Source organism: Camelus ferus, chromosome 12, assembly GCF_009834535.1.
Source record: "Camelus ferus isolate YT-003-E chromosome 12, BCGSAC_Cfer_1.0, whole genome shotgun sequence".
NCBI lineage: Eukaryota > Metazoa > Chordata > Mammalia > Artiodactyla > Camelidae > Camelus > Camelus ferus.
Genome location: NC_045707.1, coordinates 23,169,904 through 23,181,137, shown reverse-complemented (window position 1 = coordinate 23,181,137; position 11,234 = coordinate 23,169,904). Strand labels below are relative to the sequence as shown.

The 11,234-nt window shown below is 48.4% G+C and overlaps 1 protein-coding gene across 9 annotated transcripts in view; it reads right to left on the bottom strand.

Annotated features, from left to right (window-relative positions):
• Positions 1-6,088: 6,088 nt before the first annotated feature.
• Positions 6,089-11,234, bottom strand: part of OS9 (OS9 endoplasmic reticulum lectin) — a 28,814-nt gene continuing 23,668 nt past the window's right edge. The window contains exons 6-15 of one of the 9 annotated variants that reach the window (XM_014557451.2): positions 10,840-11,050; positions 10,626-10,730; positions 10,288-10,388; positions 10,048-10,099; positions 9,327-9,415; positions 8,864-9,142; positions 8,427-8,616; positions 7,367-7,531; positions 7,095-7,207; positions 6,089-6,845 (exon numbers count right to left, since the gene is read on the bottom strand). In XM_014557451.2, the coding sequence (XP_014412937.2) occupies positions 6,720-6,845; positions 7,095-7,207; positions 7,367-7,531; positions 8,427-8,616; positions 8,864-9,142; positions 9,327-9,415; positions 10,048-10,099; positions 10,288-10,388; positions 10,626-10,730; positions 10,840-11,050 (1,431 nt within the window). In that variant the 3' untranslated portion in view covers positions 6,089-6,719. Of the gene's footprint in view, positions 6,846-7,094; positions 7,208-7,366; positions 7,609-8,426; positions 8,617-8,863; positions 9,143-9,326; positions 9,416-10,047; positions 10,100-10,287; positions 10,389-10,625; positions 10,731-10,839; positions 11,051-11,234 lie in introns of those variants that run through there. The other 8 variants (XM_014557452.2, XM_032493223.1, XM_006182516.3 and 5 more) reach the window with 8 other exon arrangements.

Below are 11,234 nucleotides of genomic sequence, written 5' to 3'. Positions count from 1 at the left end.
AGACAGCTGAAAGCGTTTGACCTGGCAGAGGGGCCAAGTGGGGTGGTGTTGGGCCAGCAGCCTGTGTAGGGTGGGAAAAGCCACATACATATTGTTAGCCACCTTGACACACCAGTTTATGGCCCATTGTCTCCTGGTAGAGTTAGTTCTGGCCCTCTGCACCCCTCAGCCCCACAAAGGATATTCAGTGAAGGTGCGCCACTGAGCTGACAAGCAGTGGTTGCAGGAATGGGCCCAGGTCCCACTCACATGGGAGGCCCTGGTTCTCCAGGGTCCTAGGCTGGGTGACCACCTAACACAGCGGTCTGACCCAGAAAAAGGTGTGGATTCAGGGGTGTGGGTGCAGTGACAGGTGCAGATGCAGGTGTGTGGTCTGGGAAGGCAAAGCTAGAGGAAAAGAGAGAAGTAGCAAAGAAGACTCAACTGGAAGACCCCACCACCTCTCCTCCCTTTCATCGGAGACCCTGGGCTCTCCTCCTCCATCCCCACTTTCCTTCTTGGTGGCAAAATCTCACTGCCTTCCTCAGAAGCTCGAGAGTGTGAGAGGCTGTGGGGAGGAAACAAGGACCCTGGAGAGAGTGAAATAACCACAGGGAATCACGGGCCAGTGGGAAGTGCCTTTCAGTTCCCACCAGTGAAAGGTGGTCAAGGTGTCAGGACCCCCACATCAAATCCCAGCACTCAGTACTCCAGTGGCTTCTTTTCCTCATGTGCTGCATCTTGGCCTGTGGGAAATACAAAGGGTGGTTGTGGATGGGCTGACAGGACACTGAGCCCTCCAGGCTGGCAGAAGAGGACTCTGAAGGGGACTTCCTGGGGGCTGAAGGAGAGCTGCTGCCCCTTAGCGTCCACACCACCTTCTCAGCTGCCCTTGGGGTCCTCACCTGGATTCCTGCTGCCATCTGCCATCCCCCGATTCCTTACCCGCTCCTGGTCACCATCTGCCACACACCCTGCTCCCTGCCTTTTGTTTGCCTTAGCACAGCTGGGACAGAACAACCTTCTCCATGGGAGTTGTACCAGAAGCCAAAGTAAAGTAAAAATGAATTTATTATTGAAAGTACAAAATGACTAAATCTAGTGAGGTTTCTAGAAATTCGTTTTCCTTTTTTTCTTTTTAAAACTTTTTTATTGAAGTATAGTTGATTTACAGTGTTGTTTTTCTGGTATACAGGATAGTGATTCAGTTATACATATAAATATATTCTTTTTCATTATGGCTTATTACAGGATATTGAATATAGTTCCCTGTGCTATACAGTAGTACCTTGTTAATTATCTATTTTATATATAATAATTTGAATCTGCTAGTCTTAAACTCTTAATTTATCTCTCCCCCACCGCCTTTCCCCTTTGGTAACCATAAGTTTGTTTTCTTATGTCTGTGATTCTGTCTGTTTTGTAAATAAGTTCATTTGTATCATTTTTTAGATTCCACATATAAGTGGTACTGTATATTTGTCTTTGTCTGACTTACTTCACTTAGTATGATAATCTGTATGCCCACTCATGTTGCTGCAGATGGCATTGTTTCATTCTATTTTATGGCTGAGTAATATTCCGTTGTGGGTTTGTGTACATATGTGTACGTGTGTATAGATACACACACCACAACTTCTTTATCCAATCATCTGTCAGTGGACATTTCAGCTGCTTCTGTGTCTTGGCTGTTGTGAATAGTGCTGCTGTATGAGCACCGGGGTGCTTGTATCTTTTCAAATTAGAGTTTTCTCTGGATATATGCCCAGGAGTGGGATTGCTGGGTCATATGGCAACTCTATTTTTAGTTTTTTAAGGAATCTCCATCCTGTTTTCCATAGTGGCTACACCAATTTCTACCAGCAGTGTAGGAGGGTTCCCTTTTCGCCATATCTACTCCAGCATTTATTATTTGTGGACTTTTTCATGATGGCCATTCTGACCAGTGTGAGGTGATACCTCATTGTACTTTTGATTTGCATTTTTCTGATAATTAGTGATACTGAGCATCATTTTGTATGCCATCTGTGTCTTCTTTGGAGAAATGTCTATTTAGGTCTTCTGCCCATTTTTTGATTGGATTGTTTGGTTTTTTTGTTATTGAGTTGTATGAGCTGTTTATATTCTGGAGATTAAGCCCTTGTCAGTCACATTATTTGTAAATATTTCCTCCCAGCCTGGTTTATGGTTTCCTTTGCTGTGCAAAAGCTTGTAAGTTTAATTAGGTCCCATTTGTTTATTTCTGCTTTAATTTCTATTGGCTTGGGAGACTGACCTAGGAAAACATTGCTGTGACTTATGTCAGAGAATGTTTTGCCTATGTTCTCTTCTAGGAATTCTATGGTGTCCTGTCTTATGTTTGTTTAAGCCATTTGAGTTTATTTTTGTGTATGGTGAGAGGGGGTGCTCTAACTTCATTGATTTACATGCAGCTGTCCAGCTTTCCCAACACCACTTCCTGAAGAGACTGTCTTTTCTCCATTGTATATTCTTGCCTCCTTTGTTGAAGATTAATTGACTGTAGGTGTGTAGGTTTATTTCTGGGCTCTCTATTCTGTTGCATTGATCCATATGTCTGTTTTTGTGCCAATACCATGCTGTTTTAATAACTGTAGCTTTGTAGTATTGTCTGAAGTCTGGGAGGGGTATGCCTCCAGCTTCATTCTTTTTCCTCAGTATTGTTTTGGCAATTTTGGGTCTTTTGTGATTCCATATAAATTTTAGGATTGTTTGTTTTAGTTCTGTAAAAACTGTCCTAAGTACTTTGATAGGGATCACATTAAATCTGTGGATTGCTTTGGATAGTATGGCCATTTTAACAATGTTAATTCTTCATGGAATATCTTTCCATTTCTTTGAATCATTTTCAGTTTCCTTTATCAGTGTTTTATAGTTCTCTGTGTATAAGTCTTTCACTTCCTTGGTCAAGTTTATTCCTAAGTATTTTAATTTTGTGATGCAACTTTAAAAAGGATTTTTAAAACTATCACTTCCTGATATTTCATTGTTAATGTAAAGAAATGTAACAGATTTCTGTATGTTAATTTTATATCCTGCTAACTGTGCTGAATTTGTTAATCAGCTCTAGTGGTTTTTGAGTGGAGTCTTCAGGGTTTTTATATAAACTATCATGTCATATACGTATAATGACAATTTTACCCCTTCCCTTCCAATTTGGATACTTGTATGTGTGTGGGGGAGGGAGGTAATTAATTTTATTTATTTATTTAAAGTGGTGGTATTGGGGATTGAACCAAGGACCTCATCCATGCTAAGCATGCCCTCTACCACTAAGCTATATCTTTTATTTCTATTTCTTGCCTGAATGCAGTGGCTAGGACTTCCAATACTATGTTGAATAGAAGTGATGAGAGTGGGCATCCTTGTCTTGTTCCAGATTTCAGCAGGAAGACTTTCAACTTTTCACCGTTGAGTATTATGTTGGCTATAGGTTTGTTGTAAATAGCTTTATTATGGTGAGATATGTTCCCTCTATACCCACTTTGGTAAGAGTTTTTATCATGAATGGATGTTGAATTTATCAAATGCTTTTTCTGCATCTATTGAGATGTGGTTTTTGTCTTTTCTTTTGTTGATGTGGCATATCGCATTGATTGATTTGTATATGTTTAACTATCCTTGTGACCTGGCGATAAATCCAACTTGACCTTGGTGTATGATCTTTTTTTTTTATGTGTTGTTGGTTTGCTAATGTTTTGCTGAGAATTTTTGCATCCGTATTCATCAAAGATATTGATCTGCACTTTTTGAGGGGAATAATATCTTTGTCTGGTTTTGGTATCAAGGTGATGGTGGCTTCATAGAATGAGTTTGGGAGCGTTCTGTCCTCTTCAGTCTTTTGGAAGAGTTTGAGAAGGATAAGTATGAGTTTTTGTTGTTTTTTTTTTAATGTATGTTTGGTAGAACTCCCCAGTGAAGCCCATATGGTCCTGGACTTTTGTTTGCAGGGAGGTTTTTTTGTTTGTTTTTTGTTTTTTTAATTTCAGATTCTAGTTTCATTTCTATTAGTAATTGGTCTGTTCAAATTATTTCTTCTTGATTCGGTTTTGGTGGGCTATATGTTTCTAGAAACGTGTGTATTTCTTTTAGGTTGTCCAATTTGTTGGTATTTAATTGTTTATAGTGTTTTCTTATGCTTTTTCAGTATTTCTATGATACTGGTTGTTATTTCTCCTCTCATTTCTTACTTTATTTGGGTCCTGTCTTTTTATTTCTTGGTGAGCTTGGCCAGAGGTTTGTCAATGGTCTTCCCTTTCAAGGAACCAGTTCTTGGTTTTCCTGATTTTTTTTTAAATAAAAAAATCTTTTACTTATTTTCTCTCTGATCTTTATTATTTCCTTCCTTCTGCTGACTTTACATTTTGTTTGTTCTTCTTTTTCTAATTCTTTTAGGTGGTAGGTTGGGTTGATTATTTGAGATTTTTCTTGTTTTTTGAGGAACGCCTGTATCGCTATGAACTTCCCCTAAGGATTGCTTTTGCTGCATCCCATAGATTTTGTATGGTTGTGTTTTCATTGTCATTTGTCTCAGGTATTTTAAAATTTCCTCTTTGATTTTACCATTGCCACACTAGTTTTTAGTAGTATTTTGTTTAGTCTCCATGTAGTTGTTTTTTTCTCATTTCTCTTGACATGACTGATTTCTAGTTGCATGCCATTGTGATTAGAAAAGATGCTTGAAATAATTTCTATCCTCTTAAGTTGCTGAGGCTTGTTTTTGTCCTAGCACGTGGTCTATCCTAGGGAATGTTCCACATGCACTTAAGAAGAACGTGTATTCTGGATTGGTTTTTGGTTTTTTTTCTGATGTAATGTCTTAAAAATATCAATTAAGTCTAACTGTAGAATTCCATTTCTGATAATACTCTATCCCTATCAAATCAAAGATAACCCTCCTATCCCAGCCTCTCGCCACTCTCTCATTCTTAAGGATTCTACTATAGCTTCTGATCAGCTCCTGGGGAATCCTTCTATAGTGCTTGCCTCCAAGTACCATCTAGTCTCTTCAGAACTCAGCAGATGGTTTATTTCGTTATTGGTCACTTCCTGTGGGCCAGACACTTTGCTAAGAGCACAACACACTATATCTCATTCAGTCCTCACGACCACCTTCGGCCAGTACAATTATCCATATTTACCATGAGCAAATAGCACTTGAAAAGTTAAATAACTTGTTCAAGGCCCCACTAATAGTAAGTGGAAGAGTGAGGATTTGAACCCAGCATTCTGACTGCAACTGGACTCGAGGCAGTGCCTTAGATCCCTCCCTTCAATGTACACACATGGATCTGGGGAAGCAGGGTTTTATAAGCCTACCCATTTGCATTTGTAAATAATATAAACATAATACGCTCATTAAGTACATGAGCGCTTTCAGCAGGAAGAGGGTCCGTCTTATACAACTTCCTTTAACAACAACTGAATCCCTCTTTCCACTTTAGGAGACCTGGGAGTTCCATGCCTTCTAGAGATCCCTTATCTCATGAGTCAGCAGACTCTTCAGCAGAAATGCTGCACACCTCAGAGATTTGGAGCAACAGGCGGAGGTGGACAACCCCGATTTGCATTTGGCAATGAGGACGAGGTGGAGACACCTTCCCGTGCCCACCTGCCCTTGGCATACTAGGAACTGGCCTGGGTGGGCGGCAGCCCTCTCTCTGAGCATGGCTAAGGGCAGAGGTCTTTCTGGGGAAATGTTGAAGTGGTATGGCTGGTGGGCGTGGGGATCGCGTCTGCAGCACGCTGCAGGGAGAGAGCTTGGCAGGAGGACCCCTGTGGTGGGGTAACGCAGTGTGTACTGTGTAGCTCTGGGGATATAAAGGGGGAGAAGAGAAGGAACAGAAATGGACAAATGAGGAAAAGGAAGGACCCCAGTACCGCAAGCGTTTCAGTCCTGGCCAGGCCAGCAGGCTTCGCTTCACTGTCCTGGTCTCATACTGCGTCCCCCACCTCCATGGGTGCGGCCCGGACTGTGGAGCACAGAATGGGATCAGAGTGCCCTCTATCCAGAGGAGAACACCAAGTCTCCTCCCTACCTGAGCCCCAACCCCACCCATCGTCCTAAAAGAAAAAAAGGATTGATGGTTTGATGGTCCAGTTCTTTATTTAGAAACCTGATTGTTCCAAGAACATGGATGGTGGCTGGGTCTGTAACCTACCCTTTTCATGGGACTGTGTCAGAGGTGGTGGGCAACTTTCTTCCCATTTTCTCAGCAACAGAGGGAAGGTGCCTCAACTCAGAAGATGTAGGGAACAGCATGGGAAGGGAATGGGGCAGGACAGTCAAAGCCAATCCAAGGGGAGGGGGTAGGAGAGTGCGAAAAGCAGTGGGGTGGGGGCCTGCTGAACTGCCCGGCTCTCCTTGCTCCCCAGCTCTACTCCACTCCAAAAGGCTCACGATGCTCTAGGTGGCGAGGGGAAAGGAACCCACAAGTTGGGGGATTGGGGACAACAACAGGGGAAGCCAGGGAGGAAGGGGAAGCAGGTGTGGGGAGAAGCCTGGGAGAGCACATCTCGAGGGCGGCCCTCAGCAGCAGCAGCAGCAGCCCTCACCCCGCGGCCCCCCACGCCCTCAGCTGGGCCTCAGTTACAGCTCACAGCTCACAGCTCGGCTCTCCTCTGCTGTGTCGCCTTTAGGGCCCTGGGAGATGGGGTGAGGGGTGATGGCAGGGCCAGTCTAGGAAGACTCTGGGATCTTTTGAGAGCCCATGGTGGTGGTCTCAGAAGTCAAACTCGTCCAGGTCCCCCGTGCCCTCCCCACCCCGAGAGCCCCACACCCGGCGGTAATTCCTCTCCAGCTCTTTCTGCCGCTGCCGCTCCTTCTGCGCCTCCTCAGCTCCCTGCACCTGGCAGGAGGGCATGCGGGTGAGTGGGAGCCGAGGGAGGCACTGGGCACTTGGGGGTCTGGAGATCGGCACAGTGTCGGGCAGGCAGGAGTGGGGCCCACATGTGGCCTGCGGGGCTCTGCTGAGGGCCTGGCGCCCAGAGCCACAGTGGCAAGGCCAGGATGGGCGAACCCTCGCTCTTCACACCTCAGTGGGCTGCAGGAGAGGGGAGGCTGGGGGGCCAGGACTCGGGGGTGGGGTGCCTCTCACCAGGATATTGAAGAAAATCTCCTTGAGGTTTTTTGTGTCCTCATCAGTCAGCCAACGAGCATCCTCCTCAGTCCCTTCAGTCCCTGGTCGGACAATCTTGATCTCAATTTTCCCTGGAAAGGAGCAGGACGGGCAGTGAGAGGAGAGGAAGCGGGGGAGCTTCAGTGCAGGTCCTCTGCCCCCGGGTCCCCAGCCGAGGTTCCCAGCCCCTCCACTTCAGGCAGCAAGCCCTTCCAACGGCTCTGCATCCAGCCCCACCCTCCAGGGCCCACCTTCGGCTGTGAGTCCCTCCCTCTCCAGCAGCTCCTTCACCAGCCCCTCGATTTGTTTCAGCTGTGGGTTTTCCCGTTTCATCTCGAGGACAGTCAGATCCTGATTGGGGCCTCCGTGACGGAGCTTGGTGACCCGGACCCGGACTCTGTGCTCAGGATCCTCCTCTTGGAGGGAGAGACACACAGGGAGACACAAAGCAGAGCCGTGACTCCAGGGCTAGGGCTGCAGCGGTCACCTCTCCCTAAGACATCAGTGGGTTTTGGCAGTTATTCCATCTCAAACACAGGATATGAGCCGGGCTCAAAATAAATTAGCACCCATCACCCCCAACCCCATTCCAACCCAAAAAGCTCCCCCCATCAGTGCAGTTTCCCTTCCCCACACCAACCCAGTAATTCTGCCCATCACCTAAACTGACTGTTTTCTAAAGCAAAAATCAGGCCACCTGGGCCTACAGAGAAATTGAAGAAGCAGGCTGGGAAACTGTGGTCTGGCACCCTTGACATGTTGGGACTCAAAAGACAATTTCAATGTTTATAGAGATAAGTGGGATGGAAGGTTTGAAACTAGGACATTCCATTTGTAACACCTGGTCTCCCCGACCCCGGGGCCTGTGGAAGGGACACAAGGGTGCAAGAAGAGGGGAACTTTAAGTCTGTCTAGGCAATTGGCTTATGAGCAGCGGGGCTGCCCGTTCACACCCTGCCAGCTGGGGCCCCCCCCTGTGCAGTCCTGACTGCTGACAGGCAGAGTCCGCCACAGGTGTGTGGTCCGGCACACAGGCTCACTGCCACCCGGTTAATATCTACCAGTCACCCACGAGGGGCCAGGCAGAGTGCTAGGCACTGGATGTACAGGAGTAAGCCGGAAAACCGCCACGGAGGCAAGCCAGATGCTCTAACAGCTGCTTCCCAAAAGGACAACTAGGAGGTTAGCGGGCAAACTGGATGGAGGTGTTGGGAATGGCTGAGAACAATGTTCCAGGAAGAGCGAGAGTGAGCGTTCTCAGAAGGGATAAACGATGGGCCTGGCCGTTTCCTCCCGTCTGGCAGCTCTCACCTGCTGGTTGGGGGGACGGGGGAGGCTTTTTGGGGACAACCCTCCTCTTCTGGTGCTTCTTCACCAGCTCTGGACTCTGTTTTTCCTCCAGCCTTTTGATGAGTTTGTTGAGAGTGGAAGTCAGGGCCAGCATAGCCCGATCACGCTCCGACTCCTTCTTCAGCCCCTCCGGGTCCAGCTCCTTCTCTGTCTGGAAGGCCCAGGGTGGGAGTGAGAGTCAGGGTCTGGGAAGTAATATCTAAGCCTCATTCCTCTCTCTGACCCTCTTGTCCACCGTCCCCCACTTTTTAATTAAGTAAACAATAGCAGTTCAGGGCGCCTGCTCCAGCGCCCCAGGCCAGCGAGGTGCTGTCCTCTGTTCTCTTCCGGGCCCTCGGGCCTGTCCCCCCACAGGCACAGGCAGCGGTGGAAGCCGCGGGAGGAAGCGGGGAGCCCACCTCCTGGATGATGTTCTCCAGCTCCCGCTCCATGCCAGCCTTCACCTCCGCACGGAGCCGGTCTCGGTCCGACGGGAGCAGTATCCCTTCCAGTTCCTTCTCAAATTCTCCCAGCAACTGCCGCTCATCCTCATCTTCGTCTTCATCCTCATCGTCGTCCTCCTCTTCTTCCACCTCGTTCTGATGCTCTGGGTCACCCTTCTCCTTCACCTCTGGTTCCTTGGAAGGGACTTCTGCAGCATAGTCTGCAGGCTGCTCTTGGCCGGAGTTGGGCTTCCCCTGGGTGGGTGGGGATCGGGAGAAAGAGGGAGATGGTTGGGGTTTCATGGTGGGAGGAAGTGGGAGTGGGGACTCAGGAGAAGTAAAGGAAGGGAGTCGGCTCCATCAGCCCCAGTCAGGGGTGCGTCTCTGAATGCTCCCGGCAGGGAGGCAGGTTCTGCCCCTCCCTGGAGCAGGGCCATACCTTTCTTGTTCCACCCTTCAGCTCCTCTATCAATCGAATCAAGTCTGCGGGGCTCCGAATAACTTTGACCTGCACGTTGTTCTGAAAATCTGAGATGAAAGAGTAGGAATGGACCCGTCATGTCTTAAATTCTATTTTGACTTCCTAAGGAGAAGAGTTGAGGAGGCCAAGGAAGGACATAGTCCCTGCCTCCAGGAACTACCTGTCTGGTCTGCAAGACAGGGGCCAACATACCCCTCCAGAGAGTTCTTAGGTGGCCTAAGGTGGCCTCATAGGTGAGAGAGAGAAGGATGCTAACAAGCTGCCAAGACCCCTGCTCTGCCATGCACTGCTGAGGTCCTCCCGGCAGCCACTCCAGTTTCTAGGACTACAGAAGAGATCCCGGGGCCAAGCACGCCTTTTCCCTGGATCCTGTTCTCCTCTTTCCACAAATATAAACCATTTTTTGTCTACTCAGTTCCAGGCATTGTACTGTAAAACGAGATTCATTTAACCCCACAACAGCTCTCTAACGTAGGGTGAGGAAACGGAGGTTAAGGGAAATTGTCCAAGATGCAAAGTCAGCAAGCAGCGGAACCACTGGCTTCTGCTACCGTCCTTGAATAGAACTGTCGTCTACAAAGAGTATTCAGTGTGATAAAAATGAATCTGAACGTCCCTCCCAGTGTTCAGCTCTAGCTCTGCGTTTGCCCAGGAAGGGAGACATGGAGGATTCCCTCACCATCGGGAGAGCCTGGCGCTGGGTCTGCTGCGTCCAGGTTCGGTTCCTGCTCCTGATGAGAGAAGGGCAGAGTCAGGAACGCGAGCTGATGTGTGCCAGCTCCAGGCAACGACTCTGGGTATATGCCTGCGTCACCAGGTGGATGGAGATCATAGCATAATGGCCTCAGTTCAGGCGGCCTTGCAGCCCAAAGCCCAGGTTCAGCCTCATCAAAGCGACAGCCAGGAAGCCGGCTCTCACCTCAGCCTGTACCTCCTCCCCTTCAGCGGCCTGTTCCTCTCGCTCGTGGAGCATCTTCCAGAAATCTGCTTCCTTACTGTCATCCTTGGCTGGGCCTGCACCTGGAATACAGGGAACAGGGAGGAGCCTGAAAGGAGGGGAGAAATGGGAGGAAGCGAACAGAATGGGGTATTTTCCCTCCTCTGTTACTCAGGGATTAGGGCCCACAGTTCTTTTTCACCCCATCCCAACAGTCAGTGGTGTTAAGGACAACGCACCCCTGGGTGTATAGGACAGTGAGGCTGCAGAAGGGAAGAAAGGCAGACAGGTTTCACAGAACAGGTGAAACAAGGGCCTACCCCCTTTCGTCAGGGGCACCACCCCAGGCTTGGTCTCACGCCACGTCTGAGGGTCCAGGCCGTGCAGCTCCCCTGTAGCCCTGTCTCCATGTTGCTTTGAGTCTACTGAAAGACAGCATGCAGGCAGGACAGGGACACATTCCTCTGGGCTCTTCGATACTTTGTCTTCTGCGTGTCCCTCCCCACGTCTCTCCTTCCTCTTTTAATTACTCACCAGCTTGCCTCTGAATGTAGGCCATGTACTCCTCAGGCTGCAGAGCAGGGTGACAGAGAATGGCCTGGGGAGCAGCACTGGGTGGGGGCCGGAGGAGAGGGTGAGGGCAGAGCCGAGGAGTCCGAATGGTCAGCACATACGAGCAGGACAAGGGCTCATCCACGCGATCAATGTAGTCCCCAGAAATACCGGCGCCTTCATCACAGAGGAACTGCCAGGACAGAGAGCGAGAATAAACAGCAGTCGCCACCAACAAGCACCTTCGGGTCTTAGGGGAGCTGCTTTTCACTGAGCACTCACTGTCTGCCAGGTGCTGTGCGTGTATCGTGTGCATACTGTACACACATACATGGTGTATGTGGCACTTCACATGCATTAGTTCATTTAATTCCCAC